Source organism: Danio aesculapii, chromosome 7, assembly GCF_903798145.1.
Source record: "Danio aesculapii chromosome 7, fDanAes4.1, whole genome shotgun sequence".
Lineage (NCBI taxonomy): Eukaryota > Metazoa > Chordata > Actinopteri > Cypriniformes > Danionidae > Danio > Danio aesculapii.
The window spans coordinates 38,949,343-38,968,643 of record NC_079441.1 but is presented as its reverse complement, the minus strand read 5'-3'; the positions used below and the strand labels follow the sequence as shown (position 1 = coordinate 38,968,643).

Below are 19,301 nucleotides of genomic sequence, written 5' to 3'. Positions count from 1 at the left end.
GATAAAAAGAACTAGAAAAAAGTAACATCTATTACACCCACATGCAAATATACTATAGTAATTTATAGTAAATACTATAATGCTTTTTAAAAATCATACTGATACTGACTCCTCCAACAGAGATAAAGATGCTGCATGCTGCAGCTAAAATGTGGCAAGAATTGTTTTTCACGTATGGACGATATATATTGCATTACCAAAAGTTATTGGGTCATGTCTAAGTGTTGTGTGATAAGTCAAAATATTGCTTGCTTATTGTGACGGGTGGGCAAAAATAAATGTACTGTCTATCCTTCCATATAAATACTTTTATGTAATGTTTGTGAGTTTAACATAAAGTCTTTGGCTTTACAAGGCAAACTGCTTTAAGAAGGAACTCTTCAGAAGACAATGAAAATGTCTGCATTCCTACATTTGGATTTTGAGGGAGGATAACAGACAACGGTGATCAGGGGTGACTGTTTGAGTGTGGTTTCACCTGAAACAGAATAACAAACCTCTCATGTGAATCGTTTTTTCAATTTTATATATAAATATAATGCAGAAAAGTCCTTAGGGCCAGCCAGTGCGCACCATGTTGGCTTCACAAGTCCATGCAAAAAACAGTGACACCCATAATTGACAGAACAGCTTCTTGAGCATTAGGGAAGTCATTTCAAAGTGGTCTCAGACAGGACCAAATACAGACCAACCCTATCTAAAACATGCCTTGGAGAACAAAAATTGCAAACGCAATGGAAACAATCCTGAGCATTCTGTAACCTAATATCACCATTTTAGCCCCTAAGATGGATGACAGTATCAGAAAATGGCTTGACTGCTGCTAATGCTTGAAAAAAATTATGTTTGATATATAGTTTAAAAATAGTGAAACAATGTCAATACCTTTGTAAATCAAATTGATATCAATGATTGTTCATTTCACGGGTACTAATTTTGTTATATGGGCGACACTGACCTCTAGTGATAACATACGAAGAAAATCGGAGAACGCCAATAATCCAGTATGAAGTTTCTAATGTTGTCAGCGATTTCAAACTGATGTCTGTTTCTAAATCACATGCTGAAAATTATGGAAATGACAACGTTTAAAACACAACCATCATTCTGACATCGGAAAATTAGGTAACAAAGTCACCTCACCTACTGATTATTACAGCTTAACAGGCGCCATTTTGTAATTGCTTTGTTGCTATATTAAAATATTGATTCAAGGATACTTTTGGAACCTGAATGACTATGCGAGATCTTATTGGCTACATGAAATCTGGATAGAAATTAATATTTTGGTGTGAAAGGGCTTCTTTGTTTAAAGTTGTTATCCTAAAATGGTTTCATGATGCAAAACAAAATTAAGAGATGTCCTTGGTGTTATTAACGTGGAATAGTTCACGCATCAAAAATGTCCTCATCATTTGCTCACACACAAATGATTCTAAGCTTTCTTTCTTCTATTGACCATACAAAACAAGATAGTGTGCACAATGTTGGGGGGAAAAAAACAGCCATTGACATCCATAGTAGGAACAAAAAAAGGGCTATTTTCTGCAGCTTTCTTCATGATATCTTCATTCATGATTAACAGAAGAAACTCACACAGGAACAAATGGAGGATGATTAAATGATAACAAATTTTTTCCTTTTTGGCAATAAGACTATCTATCACCAACTATCCTTTTAAGGCAATAAGACCATCTGTAAAGTATAGTGCAAAAAGCAAACATAACTCAAAATCATTACATATGACAAGCTGCATACAATATATTGCAAAGGTTTCCACTAGCCAGCCCTTTTACCGGATTGTGTGTATAAAGCTTAGAGGTAAGTTTAAAATGCGGCTGTGATTAAATTCTCCAACATTAGTTAAAACATTATGTGAAAGTACTTGTTTGGATAGTCAAGAACTTATTATAACTGTAAGAACTCTTGATGCATTCACTTTTTAATCCTCCACAGCCAAATCTGGACTATAGTTTAAAAGGTCAGAGGTCACAAGAAGGTCTCGAGAGCGTCCTCTCGAACTCAAAACCTCATCCAGCATCCTCAGAGTTAATTGGCGGCTCTCGGGCTCCTCCAGCAGAGGCCAGTCCAGCAGCTGAGCACTGGAGGGCAGAGCTGGCAGACCAGCCTCGTATTCCTCCAGCGGGTTGGGATACAGCAGCAGACGAAGAGAAGGAATACCAGCTGCCGTTCGGGCCAGAGAAACAAGTCCTGTCCTAGAGAGCGGGTTTAGGGCCAGTCTTAAGCTGCGTAAAACTCGACAGCAGGAAAGCGAGGGGAGAAGAGCTCCGAGGAGAGCATCGGAGAGACCACAACCGCACAGAGAGAGCTGGCTGAGAGAGTTTTCGGCTTGACCTAAGAGACGGCGCAATGACGGCAGGGAGGAATCATCCAGCCAGTTCTCACTCAGGTCCAGTTCTCTCAGGGTTGAAGCATGCTGGCTGCAGGACAGATAGGCCAGGTCTGTTGAGGTCAGGCACAGGTACGGCAGCTCAAGCACCTCCAGAGGCTGGGAGAGAGAACTGCAAACAGGAAAGTATATGCACAGAGTAAGCAGGACAGTAACTAAGCATTTTACATCACTACTGTAATTAAGTACATTTTTAAGTATCTTTAATTTATCAGAGTACTTTTATTTATTTACTCATATTTACTTTTGTTAACTTCACTGTATTACAAAACATCGAAATATAGAAAACGTAGGGCTGAAGAGTATCATTTGAGCATCGATATTGCAATGTGTGTATCCGTAAGTCACATCGCAGGATTAGACTCTTTATTAAAGATTCAAATATATTACTAAATATTTGTTTTATATTATTGTATACAATTATTTATACAATGAATGACCATGTTATTCTAAGTTTGATTGTTTTCTATATTTGAAAACTGTTAGACTCCTCAGAAAACCCTAAAGCACTTTTTTTTGTTCTGTCGTATTTATATTTGCTTGCAGTTTATTATGTTTTGTGTAGATGCACTGCATAACAAAGACTTGATCACCCCAGTCGATCTAAACTAATAAAATCTTCTCAAATAGAGCTATTCATATCATCTGATAAAATTTTCATTCATATCACAATATCGCAGCAAAGCTAAATATTTTTCCAACATCATGCAGCTCTAGTATAAAGTAAAACAATTCTAATGCACTAATGCATTCTACTTGTTGTTACTAAGACAGCCAAGACTCTGATACAAAATTTCAATTTTAAATTAAAATCACATATGTCATGACTGTCAGATGTTGGTGAAATAAATAAATAAACTGTAAATGGTCCAGTTAAACAAACTGTACCAAATGCTTAACCCTTAACAGTAACCAGTGTTGCACCAGCGGAATGCTTAAGCTTACTTCATTATATAATGCAAGTAAGTCCTATTCCAATCATGACAAACTATAAATCATTGGAAAGGTATAAGGATTATAAATACATATTTACCCCCATTTTTTTCTACATGGAAAGTGAAACAGATTAAAAAATATAACAGGATCAAATACCACCAAACTAACTATCCATAATCCTTCAGAATTTGATGATTATTTTATAAATATTGTCGGATGGTAATGTTTGGTTCTGTGCCAAAACAAAATCTTACTGAAAGCTATTTTGTTTTTTAGACATCAACTAGGCAGGTAGACATCAACTAAGACGATAACTGGTTTCAAGGTTTACCGCAGTTTGGAAAAGTCAAGGTTTTAAAATTGTCTGTTATATCATTTCTAAAGTACATGTAAAGATTTTTTATGTATTTTTTATGTGTTGTAAAGAAATCAGCGTTTTTAAAACTAATGAAGACAGCAGGAGTCAATGATTTGATTATTTAGCCTGACATGTTTACTGTTCTAAAATATTATTAATGTGTCCTAAAATAAAACATACTGTGTTTAATGGGACAACGTTTTTTGCTTTGTTTTACCCAAACATTTAAAAATAATTATTTAATAAATTATATCATTATAAATAAATTATTTATAATTATTTTAAAGCAGTAATCACAATATAGTGATACTGTAAAACTGTGGTATTTTTATCCAAGATTATTATACCATCAGAAACTCAACCAACCTATACCTAATATCAACTTCAAAATTGGAATGTAGTTTGTTCAAATATTTTGCTTTAATTTTCTGTAAAAACACAATCTGAAAAATACAGATCTATAAAATATGTATTGTTTTATTATTTTCATAAACTTAAATGTACATAACTTTAGATTTATTAAACATTTTGAACATTCCCTTAAAATTGGATCAGTCTAAATCTGTGCCCCAAATCGCTGAAGATTTAAGTTGAACGCCATTTTCACATCTTTGCTCAAAAAGTGGGGCCGACGGTTAAAGGATTACAATAACAAAGATTGATGCATTTTCCTTAGGGGTGCAGCACATAATTTGTATAAAACTGTGTTTGAATCGCATTCTTCTTCTTACATATTTGCCCTAAGTAACATCTGTTTATATTATACGTTCTATTATACATTTACACACATTGTGTGCATATATTTGTTATATATATATATATATATATATATATATATATATATATATATATATATATATATATATATATATATATATATATATATATATATATATAGTTATTTTACTTGTTTGCCCACTTGAGTTATTTGATTAAATCATTTGTTATAAGTGCATGTTATAGGTTTTGGTAATAAAATTCAACACTTTCTTGCACAATAAACATTGATCAAGTACGTGAAATTAAAAATATAGTACTTGTGTTCTTTAACCAGAGTTTAAAAGCAGGACTGTATACTTTCATTGATGCAATCTTTTGTTTGGAGGTCTATATTTTTGCTTCAGCACTTGATTTGTGTAATTCAGATAAACAAACCTGTGAACCTCCAACATGTGTATGTATGCATTAACCTGAGCAGCAGACGCAGGTGTCCTGGCAGTCGGAGAGCGGTCAGGCATAATCTCTTGAGTTTTTTCAGTGAACTCAGCCCTTTACACATGTCCTGGAGTGCCCCCTGCTGGCCAGGCTGGGTGCGTTGCAAGTCCAAGTTACAGTAATGCAGTCTGAGAGAGTGAAGCTGAGGGAAGGGAGCTAAAAGTGGAAGTAACATAGCCAAACCTGACACCCCGAGGCTGGAGTAGCGGATGTCCACACCAAGGAGATCCTGCTGAGGCAAGAGACCCAATAAAGTAGCTATGGAGGACGCAGAGAGCTCCTCTACGCGAAGATAGCGGCAATGGAGCCGTATTGGGCCTGGTTGACTAAGAGCATCCCGTACGCGCTCCCAGGAACGGCAATTGACAAAAAGATCAGCCCTAATATGAACCACAACTACATCCTCCCAGTCTTGTTCACACAACCTAGCATTATTTCCGCTGGTGTTTGGTTTAACTTCACATTGAGTCTTTCTCCTCAGGATCTCCATCCTCCTCCTGACACCCTTCACAGACTCTTCTGGTAATGTTGTTTGGTTACTACTGCACTCCATCTTCTGTACTGCTTCATGCTTCCCTTCACTGGTATTCCCGCATTCCACTGTACCCCGGTCTCGTTTGATGGCTCCTCGTTCACGTTCTGCCTCCAGGCCTCTTTTTCTCTCTCGTTCTCCGTCTCTCCTGTGAGCTCTGGAGGCAGCAGCTCGAGCCTGTAGCACCATGGAGCAAAGGGCGACAGTGAGCGACCAGCCTCCCATCGAGTCTTCAACCCTCACATCCTCACACTGAAGTCCATTGAGATCCAACACCTGCAGGCAACACCTGGTGAGAGAGAAAGAGAGGTTTTCAGCATTCTTCAAAATATCTTCTTTTGGACTCCACAGAATAAAGAAACTCATAAAGGTTTATAACAACTTGAGGGTGAGTAAATAATGCATAAACTTGCATTTTTAGGTGAACTATGCCTTTAATGAAAAAGAAAGAATATTAAAGTCTGTATAAACCAAAATCTATTTTAAGAATGCACACACACACACACAAAAACCCATTGATCGAATCACAAGTTCCTTGATTAAACCTGGCATTTAAAATCTTTAATTCATGTTTACTTTTGATGACTTTCCTGGTTTCCTTGATTTCTGATATTTTGATTTAACATTGTTAATTAAATTTGGGTCATTTATACTGGAGCTAGGCATGGGCTGGTATAAGATTCTGACGGTATGATAATAACCTTGGGTAAAAATATCACGATCTCACGGTATTGTGCTCACTGCTCTAAAATATATTCTTTTTAAATGACAAAAACAAAACAACAATTATTTTCCCCTTTGAAAACAATATATTTTATTTTATGAAAGATTTCAAATATTTTGGAGCAGTAAACTATGTGAGGCTAAATAATTTTGATAAATCATTGACTTCTGCTGTTTTCATTAGTTTCAAAAACACAGATTTATTTATAATTTAAATGGCATCTTTGGATATCCTTTCTGCTGGAGAAAAAAAAGAAATTAAAATCCTACATATACTGTAGAAAAGGTAAAGCAGAAAATGTTGGTGGTTTTAAAACCTTGACTTTTCAAAACCGCGGTATACCTTGAAAACGGTTATCGTCCCATGCCTAACTGGAGCATAAGAAGGAAACAACAGAACACAATATAGAGACTGGTAGTGATGGGACTCAAAGTACAATGGTTTCTTACTCAAGGTTGAGTGTTCTCTCAGCTGTCTTTATAAAAACTGGTTAAAATCTGGTATAATCTACATCCAAACTAGTACATATAATAGCTTTTATATATATATATATATATATATATATATATATATATATATATATATATATATATATATATATATATATATATATATATATATAGCTTACATATAAAGAAATTGATTTTAAAAGATTTAACACCTAAAATGGCAAATACACTTTACGAGTAAGAAAAGGACGGTACGTGAGATTGAGAGGTGGATTGGTGCAGTGGCAGCAGTAATGCGATCGATGTACCGGTCTGTACGTCGCAAGAAGGAGCTGAGCCGAAAGGCAAAGCTCTCGATTCACTGGTCAATCTATGATCCTGCTCTCACCTACGGTCATGAGCTTTGGGTCATGACCGAAATGACAAGATCTCGGATACAAGCAGCTGAAATGAGTTTCCTTCACAGGGTGGCAGGGTGTAGAGCCGCTTTTCCTCCACATCCAGAGAAGTTAGCTGAGGTGGCTCGGGCATCCGTTTCAGATGCCTCCTGGACGTCTACCTAGGAAGGTGTTCCAGGCATGTCCCACCGGGAGGAGGCCTCGGGCAAGACCCAGGTCATGCTGGAGGGCCTATGTCTCTCGGCTGGCCTGGGAACGCCTCGAGATCCCCACGGAGGAGCTGGAGAAAGTGTCTAAAGAGGAAAGTCTGGGGTTCTCTCCTAAGACTGCTGCCCCCGCGACCCAGCCCCGGAAAAGCAGGTGAAAATGAATTAATGAATGAAAATGGCAAATAACTCAGGAAACAATTGTTTCCAATTCTTCAAGAGTCCAGGTCCACCCAAGAGGTCTCCATGAACTCTGACCTGGCTGGGTAGATTCTGAGGTAACAAATCATTTGGCATACAGAAAAAGCAATGACAAACATATTATTCCAGTTTTACACTGTAATGGGATGACACTAAAGGTCATCATATAGTCTAGGCCCTTAAACATTCAACTTTATTATTAATCATAATGACATAAGAATTTATGTGTTATTCCATCCTGTGGCAGACATCCAAAACTGCAACAAATCTGTGCTGATTGCAGTGGGTTTGTGTTAGAATCATGACTGATAAAAAAGTTATTTAAATTCCCCCAAAATGTTTAATCATTTCAACAGTGTGTCCTGTGATGTTTAAGAATTAATTCACTGGACAGAGAGTAGGTGGTATTTTGTTGCTCTCTGAGTGTATTCAACTTCAACCACATGAGTATTTACACTGTGAAAGCTGGAGGAATGGGTTTACAAATGTTAATAGAAGTAGAAATGAGCTCAAAATGTTTCAGATGCTGTTTCACTTGTTTGTTTTTTGAGACAAAAGTCCAATTATTGCACTTTTTTGTCCATTTAATGCAGCACCACTGTACTCATCTGTTTTTCAGCAATGAATTTTGTTACTCTGAATGTACTCCAATAAATGGGTGTGAAGAAGGAGATTATTATTATTATATTAATTATTTTCGCTCATGTTCACTATTATTGGATGAATAAATTATGAAAATTTCTCATTAAGACATTCATCTGTAGGTCTGTGATACCATACTGAGACACAATTTTTCAACAGTTCCCATTCTCAAGTAAATGCCAATTAATCCAAGCAGAACATATATTACCAGCTATTTAATTTGCACTTTTTTGTCATCATTTTAAGTGATAACTGAATGCTGTGTTACAATTTAATAACAAGTTATTAGAGTCCTTATACCATTCATTCGTGTTTGCGACCCACCAAAACATTTAGCACCAGCCTTCGCATTTTACGATCCACCTGTACCTAATTAACATGTTTACTGCCAGTACAGTTACCCTATATTTGTACGTGCTGTTCTGCATTTTTAAAGGTCAGAGACATATCACATGTTGTGACGGTGACATGTTGTGAACAAACATCTATGTATAACACGGCTCCGCACCGACCTCGACTGTTAAATGGCAGATTTTGTCATTAAAATGAAAAGGGTGAATGTTTAGTTACCTCTTATCCGAGAGTCCTCTGACCACTGCCAGCAGCAGAGCCTGAACGCAGAGGCGGTTTGGAGGACACTGGGACTGTCCCACTCTTCTGCTGCCTCCAGCGGTCAGTATTCGCTCAGGCCACCGCTGGACGAGCTCGCCGACGGCCAGAGGACGACAGTGGGTGAAGGCGGCGTCAAGCAGGGCTCGGTATAGCTCTCTGGGCACACAACTCAGCCAGTAGGGCGAAGAGCTATGATCGCTCACCACCTCCCGGGCGCACAGGTTCACCAAAGACAGAACCATCTGCGCAAAAATGAAGATTACTACTTTGACACAGAAACCAAATGACAGACGAGAGAGGAAAGAGAAGGTCATACCTTTATTTATTTATAAAAGCGCCTCCGTTTCTCTAAAGCAGCCGCAAAACTCCCCCCTCACACTGACATCCTGCAAACGAACTACATGCTCCTTTCCATTAGTATCGTTTAACAGCCTTCGCAATGTCGCGAGCGTCTTTAACGTCTGATAAACCTAAATATAGGATTTAATAAGCGCGATGTAGTTGAGTAATGGATGTTTTATGGCGTGATAACATATCCAACAGACGGTCTTGTAAGAACTGCTTACATTTTACACGATGATTATATCTCTGGAGTGTTTATTCATGCCGCTTTGCCTCCCTGCACTGATGTTTACCACTGAAACCATCGTCGCCGTCTGATGACGTAAATAAGACGCATTCATTTAGCGACGACCCTTGGGTAACCAAAACGTTAGCATAAAATAAAGTGTATTATGCATATTTGCCACTTTTTTTGTCAGTAATTTCATCGCGTTTTTAGATTATTGATTTTAGCGGCTTGTAACATCCATAAATGAATATTTAGCATTTGTTCACCCACGATAAGCTTATGTTGTTAAGTCAAGTAAGCATCCGTGTAAGGGAGCACACTCACGGGCTTTCCTCTTGACTGATAGGATAACTGTCGCGTTTGGATCAATCATATTATTTTATTAATCCAATATTTGTTCTTTCATATAAAGTATTTTGTCCACACCCCGGAATACATATAGCGATAATTACAGTATACATTACACTTATTAAGTTAAGGCGAATTTCTAATCAGCCAATCACATGGTAGTAACTCAATGCATTTAGGCATGTAGACATGGTCAAGACGATCTGCTGCAGTTCAAACGAGTATCAGAATGGGAATAAAGGTGATTTAAGTGACTTTGAACGTGGCATGGTTGTTGGTGCCAGATGGGCTGGTCTGAGTATTTCAGAAACTGCTGATCTGGGATTTTCACGCACAACCATCTCTAGGGATTACAGAGAATGCTCAAAATGTAATGTGTTGGAGATATCTTTATGGCACACTTTGTGCCCATTAGTATCAATTGAGCATCGTGCCAACGCCACAGCCTACCTGAGTATTGTTGCTGACGATGTCCATCCATTTATGACTACAGTGTACCCATCTTCTGATGGCTACTTCCAGCAGGATAACATGGCATGTCATAAAGCGTGAATCATCTCAGACTCGTTTCTTGAACATGACAATGAGTTCACTGTACTCAAATGGCCTCCACAGTCACCAGAACTCAATCCAATAGAGCACCTTTGGGATGTGGTGGTATGGGAGATTCGCATCATGGATGTGCAGTCGACAAACCTGCAGCAACTGCGTGATGCTATCATGCCAATATGGACCAAAATCTCTGAGGAATATTTCCAGTACCTTGTTGAATCTATGCCATGAAGGATTAAGGCAGTTCTGAAGGCAAAAGGGGGTCAAATATATGCAAATGGCCACAAAAATGAAGAAAAACTTCAATGAATAAAGATGCTATTTAAAAATCTAACTGCATTTGTGAATTAATATTTTACTAAATTTAATTTCCCTCATTTTTCTGTCACTTTAAATAACAGCATCTAAATGCTGCTGTTCAGTATCAGTTAATAAATAGTCAAAGCTTAAGATTTCAGGTATCAACACAAAATCATAGTTTTATTGTCACAGATGTTCAGTCATCTTAAAATAATATTTTAAAAAATGTGTTGCTTTGCATCCTAAATGACTACAAGAGAGATTCTGTTCACATTTGTCTTTCCATATCAACACTGTTGTTTCAAAATTTCACATTGTTATGAAATGTTTAGGCTGGATATTTATATTAATTTTTATAATGATCCGATTGGCTAGTTAGTGATTAGTGATGGGGATCAGCTGTAGTCAATCCTATCACATGCTCCTCTCGTAATTAGTTCGTGAAACTTCACTTAGTTACCTAGCCGAAGACCATTGCGACCATGGTACAGCAGCAAAGTACCATGATTATTACACCAGAATGCAAGTATAGTCCCAAGACATATCCGCCTAGAAATTCGTAACTTTCATTTTCATAGTACACAATGCAACTACAGAATAGCCATGCTTGAATGGGAAAATTAACAGGACTGTTTTCTTTTCTTTTTTTACACTTGAGTGGGATGCTAATGGTCTGATCAAATTCCATAGTTTATTCCAAGCTAAAATAAAAGCTCCCCTGTCACTCGCAGAAAACAGCTGAATGAATTCAAAAATAGCAAAACTCAACTCTAGTAAACTTGTAAAATCAACATGTTTCCCCAAAAATGTGGAGAGTTCCTTTAAAAACTCACATTATAAAGAGCCAAATAAATGGCAACAAAAATGGAAACAATAATAAAGAGAATCAGTGCTGTATATACAAAAAAAGATGAATTCAAATAATCACGCTTACAAAAAGCTTTATAGACAGTTTAACCATGAACAACAATGCAAGGCAAATACAATCTAAAATATCTATTGCTTATTTGCAAAGCCATGAGTTAAATTCAAAAGAAACATTCAGAGAAGAAAAAAGTACCTGCTATTTACTTTGGATAAAAATCTGACAAAAAAATTAAGTTTCAAAGAGTCAGACTACATATCAAGTTAAATGACAAAATTCACATACAGAAGCTCCAAACCTTTCACAGTTTAAAAACTTAAAATGATAAAAAAATAAAAAGCAATAAAACAGAGGGGCAGAAATGGTACTCAAACAGTCTTTAGTCCACACACACACCCTCTTATGATGCTGGTGTTTGAATGTTGCTTCATTTCTTTCCTGTGAGAGCTGGTGTCCAGTGGTTTTTACAGTCTCAGCTTCACCACTGCCTAAATGAGTCCATGTCAAAACTTGTCCAAGCAGCTCTCTGGAATCTAATATTCCTCCTCCTCATTCCACAAAGTAAAGTAAAAATGAAGCACACAGATTTCAGAAAACCTCTAGAAAGTAAAGTTTTGAAAGTCCTTTTCTTGAAAAAGAAAGAAGTGGGTGCAAAGTTAACAGTGAGGCCCTTTGGCTGAAGCTCAGGATTTGACCCGTGAAGAAACTTTAGACACACAGAGCTCTGGGAATCCTGCAATACACAGTAAACAAGTTGTTTTAAAAGACTATGATGAACCATTCATTGTTGATATACTAAAACCTGACCAATCTATATCTTGACAAATCTATATCTCAAGAGGAATCCAGTGACCCCTCTGAGGTTTAAGTTATATACCCTCTCCAGCTTTTATTGTATATTTTGTGACTATGATGTGTTTTTTTGTGTCTCTTCTCTTTTATATTGTCTTTTGTACATCTACAGTACAAGCCAATGTTTTTTCTTGTTCTGTGCGTGTGTGTTATATATATATATATAATATTATAATAAATGAGGCTATTGGAAGATGTTAAAGATGGAGTGTTTTAGGGCCTTGTCTACCCTAGTAAATCTGGACTTATTTTTCTTTCTTATTTCCCAGCAAGACTTAAGAAAAAAACAAATCATTAAAACGTTGATGCAAAAATGTATTTTTCAAAGTCAAGGTGTCTTCATTACAACCTAGTGGTGGGCAAAGTGAGGCGTCATGAAACACTGAAATAGTCGAAGCAAACGTGTCGAAGCTTCAAACATTTCAAAACCCATATCTACAGTGACACCTAGTGGTCATTAGCAAATTGAGGTATTAAACCCCACGTTGTAGTGTTGAGGTATCAAGTGATTCAGTGGATCAGTGAGAAGCTCCTGACTGACATGCAGAGATGATGGGTTCGAGTTCAGGGTGATATAGCTGTAGATGTTAGTTTTTAAATGCTCTTGTAATGTTCTTGTAATGCGTTTTGTTTTAACATTGGTCAGTCATCCGAATGAACACTTTGTGAATAAATATGTCTTGTTTTGGTCATAAAAAAAGAGAACATTATTAAAATACATCAAATCATAACTACAGTGTATTTGCACAAATCGGGATTCGAACTCGGGCTATTCGCAGTACAGTTACTCTGTGCACATGCACGGTCCACTAGGCTACATGAGATAACGTTTTTTTTTACCCTGTCAGTCAAATGCAGATTCGCCATGTCTCGAAAAGCTTCTAAAATGACGATGCTTTGAATCGCTTCTGTTACGTGACAACGTTTTGGATCATGTTTTGGTGCAGTGTTTCGAAACGCTTGCGCTTCGGAATCTCGACACTGTATCAAAACATCAGTTTCACATCAGCCATCTCTATCATTAATCACAGGTAAATTTGTTAAATAGACAAGAAATTTAGCAGTCAGTCACTAAAATTAATTCCAGACATAAACACACCGTAATGCAATAGAAAACTTCAATTTAAAAATAAAAAATATTTTATTAATTAAATGCTTTCTTAACTGCTTTTTCTTGTTTTTGTTGTGCGTTTTTGTTACTGAGCTGCTTATCACTTTACATGTTAATCAAAATATCGCTCCAAGTTTGCTAATGGATTAAAATTCTCCTTTTCAAATTCTCTTCTTTTTACATCGTAGTTGAAGAACATAATAGAACTTTGTTGTGACATGGTTGTTTAATACAAATGATGAAAACACAAGTGTATTTTCAGACTATGGATTATGAAAATAACTTCACCTGTCTTCCATGAAGCCGTCCAATTCCTCTTCATCGTCCAGTTCCATGTCCAACTCATTGTCGAGGCCACTGCGGCCATAACTGCTAAGGACACTAAACAGAAGACGATGATAAACACAATGAATGGGAAATTCATTTTCTATATTGTATGTGTGCCTGTGTACCAAGAGTGTTTACTGACCTGACTGAGCGGCATGTGAAGAATAAAATGCGCTTAAGCTTCTTGTTGTAAAAGAAGTAGTTGAAAGACCACAGGCTTCCTTCCTCACCAAAGGGATCAGAGTCCAGGTCTGGGTTGTAGCTACAAACACAAGAACAATGCCCATTACTGGAAATCAATATATATAGAACAATGTATAAAAAGGTTTTCAAAATGACAAATCGATAAGAGAAATCATTTCTTGACTCATCACACACCTGTAGATGTCACAGCCCTGCAGGTTTATCTCTTGGTCAATGGCAGTCCACAGTTCTGGGCCTAAAGAGTTAAACTGCTCGCCCACAGCAGAATAAAGGCTACTGTTTACAGAGTTTGCCACCTGGAGGAAACAAACAGAGGCTTAGGAAATCGAACCAAACCCAAAATGTTCATGGAAGTCCAACTAAACAGATAAAATTATTATGATTAATCCATTTCATTACCAAATCAATATTTTTTCAGTATACAGGGCATTTTGAATCACAAATATAAACTAATAGCACATTTTATCAAAGAATTTCACAGAGGAATATTTCTGAAATGTTTAAGAGTAGTTCACACAAAAATTGTAATCCTGTCAACATTTACACAACCTCCAAAGTTGTTTAAGGTCATATCCTCTTTACACACACAAAAACCAGATGTCTTAAATAATATCTTTGTGTTTGAAAAAAAAAAAAGGGTTGAAACCACTTGAGTGAGTAAATGTTGATTACATTTTCATTCGTAAGCGAACTGTCCCTTTAAGGATTTGTGCGTTCACAGGACGTCTTTTCACATTTCATACCAAACGGTTACCAACAAAAAAAAATCATAAATCAAAGAAACAATGAACAAATAAAACAATCAAATGTGTTGATGTAACTCTACCCTCTCAATTAAATCTTTTTACTTTTTCTCCCTTTTAAATCATTTTTTTCCATTTCAATCTATCTCTTAAAACAGTCAAAGATACAGTAGCTTCTTACAAAGTAAATATAGCATAATTCACTAAATATGAAGTGCCCAAAAGATTACACATAGTAAAAAAAAAAGATCAGTTATTATTGACTGAAAATGTATAGAATTTATAACCTTTTAATATACATTGTCAAACTAAAAACGAATTTAAAAAAATGTAATGCAAGTAGGTTATCAGTAAATTTAAGGTTTTAAATGTAAAGTTTTTTTTTAACAGTGCATCTTCATTGCACTAGACCTTAAATACAATATCATATTTGCATAATATTGCATCATATCATATACAAGTAGTGTGACATTACAACGTTTTCTGTATCCAGCTGACATGACCATATCAGAGCAGTGGAAACTAACCCAGTTAGCGCTTGGCTCTCGGCTGAACTCATGGGCACGGGCCGCACTGAAATCATAATCAGGCCGGAACGATTCGTTCAGGGTGGTGATAAGGTAGAACAAAGTCTTCCTGCAACATTTATCGCTCAGTGGGTTCTCGATGTCTTCTCCGCTCTTCCCCAATCTAAAAGAAAATAACCGAAGAGATTGATCAGAGAGAGGGTATAGTGCAAGAGAACGAAGACTAGTGTGCACTAAAATCTTACAGGTTTGGACTCGGGGCACTGCTGGATTGAGGGGGTGACAGAGCCTCCAGTACGTGAGGCTCTCCTTCCTGACAGAACTGCTTAAACATGTGCTTGTCGTCACCAGCCATCTTACACGAGTAACTCTCAATCCTACACAAAAAAGGAAAAGAGAAAATATATTTTAATTAATTAGTTAGTTCATTCCTATATACAAACATCACCATACACAATGTGTTTATGTCTTTTATAAAAGATATAACATGATGTTTTTTGTACTGCTATATTCGAGACATCAATACATTTATTTTGATCACACTGACCTTGACTACTGGGCTTTTTTAAACCTATATTTTTAGGCTTGGCTAAAATGTCACAAATGTAGAGCTATGGGGAGGGCATGAGAATACCCTATGTGTTTATCTTTCTGGCTTATGTAAGGCAGCTTGTGCAACTCTAGACAGTGCCAGTAACACTCCACACACAGACTTATTAATAGGCAAAGGGCAAAGGCTATAGCAGGACACAGAGGAGGTGTATATGATTCAGGACAACGAAGCCTGCTTCCTTAACCTGTGGTGGAAAAAAGGGTAGAACAAAGGTTCTCTATCGTAAACTGTAAATGATTGTATGTGTCTATTGTGAGTGTAAAGATCAATATCAGCTAAGAAATTTCACACCAAATTAGACAGTTTAAAAGACATGACGGTGACTTAGAATAGAGATTGGTCGAAAGCAATACAAGTTAACCAGTTTGAAGTTACAACTAGTTGATGCCACTTTCAAACACTATTCATTTCTGACTTTTCCTCCCAACTCCAAACTATTCAATCTAAAATTACAGCAGGGAAAACATCTGATAATAGCAACGTGACTTCAGCAATCCAGTTAAGTAAAGTAATTTCATATATATTTATGGTACCTCTTAAATTACACAGCTTTTTAGGCATTGATTTGTTCAGTCTTAAACTAAACAGAGAAGAGTTTTAGGTCAAGAAGGCAGAGCCCAAAAGCCACATCTACCTATTATACAATTGCACTGACCAATGGTAATTTGACAGCATCTATCAGATTAACTTTTCTTAAAAACTTTGTCTGTCAAGCCATTTACAAGCTTTAACTAAGTCCAATCAAACTTCATTTTCCTTGTATTGATGCCCACTCTTTTGATTACATGTGAAGTATATCCGGGGCTTAAATACATAAATGCTGGTATTGGCATCTGTGCTCTCTGATCTCTCTGTAGCGTACTCTGCACTAATCCAGTAACCTGATTAAATGCTAAAGAAGCTGGCAGCTCATATGAAACTCAGCTGTGTTTACCCGCACCTCAAATAACCGCACTGGTATGTGTTAAAGGACACTACAACCTGCGTCATGGCAACAATTGTGTCCCTTGGTAATGGTCTCTCAATATCTTGCATAACACTTTCGCAAAGAATAAAAATGATACATCAACACTTTTAAACCCAAAACAACAACAATAACTTCTGTTTTGAAAATACAATGACTTTTTCTTATACTAATAGTCAGAAGTTAAAAAATATTAAAAGTCACCCAGATACATTTGCTAAAACTTTGCACAATTTGGATGTGTAGTGTTAACTAGCATTGCTTTTTTTAACAGTAATAGTTCCGCAGCCTAATTTCCTCAGATATTGGTTCATGCAGCAAGTTGAAAGCTAGGACATGTTCATGAGATTTTTGTTAGCCACAAAAAAAAAAAAAAAAGAAAAAACACAGGAAGAATAAAGCAAGTGGGGTAACGGGTGACAGGATGTTCTCCAGAAAAGACATTTTAACTAAAACTCAAGAATAAATCTCCACAAAGACATAAAGATTATGGCTCTTTTTGGCCAACACATACTTATGATGTTTCCAGATGTTATTGATTACTGGAAAAGGAACAAACCATTTACATTATCCTATTAATATCCATGTAAATGTTTTAGAGATGGAGGTTACAGCACAAAAATATTTCATTCATTATAACATTAACACTACTATTTTAGAGGGAGAGTTAATCTAAAGATTCTAAATCTGTTAAATGTTTAATAGTCCTTCAGTTGTTCTTGTTTTACTTTTGCTCACCTTTAAATAAGAAATTAAGATCATAACGAAACCTAAGAGAGACTCTTGGTAGAGCACATACTGCAAATAAAAGTCCATTCCACTAAAACAGTAAATTCTGATCTTTTGCATTCAGATTAAAGAAATAATCCAACTGATTCAAGCAGCTTAATCCAAGTCTTCTGATGAAAGGATTAATGTGATTTACAGATTTAACTTAAGTCATTATGGCATATTGGCATTATAACCATCAAGGGACATACATTGAGAACATCCATTTATATAGATTTTTTTTTAACCAACAATTTCTATTAAGATTTTTTTTATACATTGACTCTCAAAACACGTGCAAAAATCACCCAGCTTTTAATAAAAACACTTACATTTGTGTTTCAAATATGAATTAAGGTCTTATGTGCTAGGAAAGTGCAACTCACTTTGAACTTTCACATACATTCCCTACTTTTGCAAATCAACATTTTTAAACTAATGTTTACAAAAAACACCAAAGGCGAATATTCATATTCATACCTGCCAATGATCTGAGCGTCTCCAGTTTCAACACACAGCTGAGAGCTCAAAGCCTCAAAACGGGAATTCTCTAAAAGCTTCATAGCTGCAAAACATAACAGAGATTTGTATTTTATTGTTTGCAAATAAACTGGTTCAGTGCAAATTATTCATTCACAAGTTGAAATAAAACACTGCCATCGAGAAGCACAGATGGAAACAGTTGGGTGAGTGTAGAGTTGCTTATTTACATACAAAGTAAGTGTGTTACGTTCCTTAAAGATAATTGTACCCATGGGCACATTCGACTGCAAAGTCTACAAAAACCAATATGTTAATATTTTATCCAAAACAATATATTAATTGAAATGTATCGTTATTTCAATGTTTAAAGATTGTCAAAAGATAAACAGTAAAATTGAATAGATTATACTATTAATATTATAGCAAAAAAAAGACGTATTATTTGTCGATATAAATGAAAACAATGATAACAGCCCATTTGTCCCCCTCCCCCATCAACCCATCGAAACACTTCCTACTTATATCGACCTGGGTGTAACATTGTAGCAGTAAGGGTAAAAAAGAGACTAGTATAAAAAGGGGACATTTTACTGATGAAAAAAAAAAACAGTTGACAGGACAATATTAGACTAAGAATAGGCAAGTTGGTTGTGGTAATGAACACATTTACGGTTAAAGTATAGCAACATCAGCTGACCTAATTTACAATGACCATTTATGCTGTTGTATTGAAGACATAAAAGCGTAGTAATTTGTTGTGCTTACCTTTCCTGTTGTACACCTACTTCCAGATAAAAAATATATATATATATTTGGGAAAGAAGGGCTCACAGGCCGTTTGGTTTACAGAGCTGTTCTTCCAACTAAACACAAAACACGGGCTAAAACGCTCAGACGTCTACGCGCGCTGTTGGATGTATATCAAATTCGTTGCACAATGTAATTTCAGCATATGTGAAAATGACTCGGTCGAGATTGACATTTTCTGCAGGCGTTTTCTCTTATCTCAAAGCCTCTACTTACGACTAAACTTAACATAAAACCCAGCGATTGTGTCGAGCTCCAAGACAGCGACTGCAGCAGCAGCATCCCCCTATTTGACCTACAACAATTGTACCTTCTGAAAACGAGATAAGCGTCGCTTTAAATGACGCGAATTGCTCGAGAGACGCTTCAATTAGCGCTTGTAACCAATCGTTTGAAAATATTTCTCCCGTTTCGTGTCTTATGTCCGTGAAAACATCGACCACATCTAACGCTACCCACTGTATCCGAAAACAGTTATAAGCCACGCCTCTCAGCAGTCTTTACATTTCCGTTCAACATGACCACACCCACTATGTCTGGCGTGTAAAACAATATGAACATTTCTATTGGCGAATCAGTCTGT

General features: G+C 36.4%; 2 protein-coding genes across 3 annotated transcripts; both read right to left on the bottom strand.

Moving 5' to 3' along the window:
• Positions 1-509: 509 nt before the first annotated feature.
• Positions 510-9,332, bottom strand: si:ch73-174h16.4 (leucine-rich repeat-containing protein 14). 2 transcript variants are annotated; one of them, XM_056461903.1, is made up of 5 exons: positions 9,250-9,315; positions 9,000-9,153; positions 8,642-8,925; positions 4,895-5,740; positions 510-2,522 (listed from the first exon to the last, which is right to left on the bottom strand). In XM_056461903.1, the coding sequence occupies exons 3-5, from the start codon at positions 8,923-8,925 to the stop codon at positions 1,943-1,945; spliced, it is 1,710 nt and encodes a 569-aa protein (XP_056317878.1). In that variant the 5' UTR covers positions 9,000-9,153; positions 9,250-9,315; the 3' UTR covers positions 510-1,942. The 2 variants fall into 2 exon arrangements, with proteins under 2 accessions (XP_056317878.1, XP_056317877.1); XM_056461902.1 differs by having other exon boundaries at positions 9,000-9,332.
• Positions 9,333-11,126: 1,794 nt separating this feature from the next.
• On the bottom strand, positions 11,127-19,214 carry maf1b (MAF1 homolog, negative regulator of RNA polymerase III b). Its single transcript, XM_056461901.1, has 8 exons — positions 18,677-19,214; positions 17,909-17,993; positions 15,329-15,460; positions 15,084-15,246; positions 13,988-14,109; positions 13,752-13,871; positions 13,571-13,663; positions 11,127-12,052 (listed from the first exon to the last, which is right to left on the bottom strand). The coding sequence occupies exons 2-8, from the start codon at positions 17,989-17,991 to the stop codon at positions 12,028-12,030; spliced, it is 738 nt and encodes a 245-aa protein (XP_056317876.1). The 5' UTR covers positions 17,992-17,993; positions 18,677-19,214; the 3' UTR covers positions 11,127-12,027.
• Between the last annotated feature and the right edge of the window lie 87 nt (positions 19,215-19,301).

Bases quoted from the DNA above. Each gene is read 5' to 3' on its own strand.
- si:ch73-174h16.4 (XM_056461902.1), bottom strand. From the start codon at position 8,925: ATGGTTCTGTCTTTGGTGAACCTGTGCGCCCGGGAGGTGGTGAGCGAT. The intron at 5,741-8,641 runs GTAACTAAACAT...CTCTCTCACCAG, and splicing joins AGAGGACTCTCGGATAAGAG to GTGTTGCCTGCAGGTGTTGG. The intron at 2,523-4,894 runs GTTAATGCATAC...TCCTGTTTGCAG, and splicing joins CACCTGCGTCTGCTGCTCAG to TTCTCTCTCCCAGCCTCTGG.
- maf1b (XM_056461901.1), bottom strand. From the start codon at position 17,991: ATGAAGCTTTTAGAGAATTCCCGTTTTGAGGCTTTGAGCTCTCAGCTG. The intron at 15,461-17,908 runs GTATGAATATGA...TTTTTTGTGTAG, and splicing joins GACGCTCAGATCATTGGCAG to GATTGAGAGTTACTCGTGTA. The intron at 12,053-13,570 runs GTGAAGTTATTT...TGTGTATTGCAG, and splicing joins GACGGCTTCATGGAAGACAG to GATTCCCAGAGCTCTGTGTG.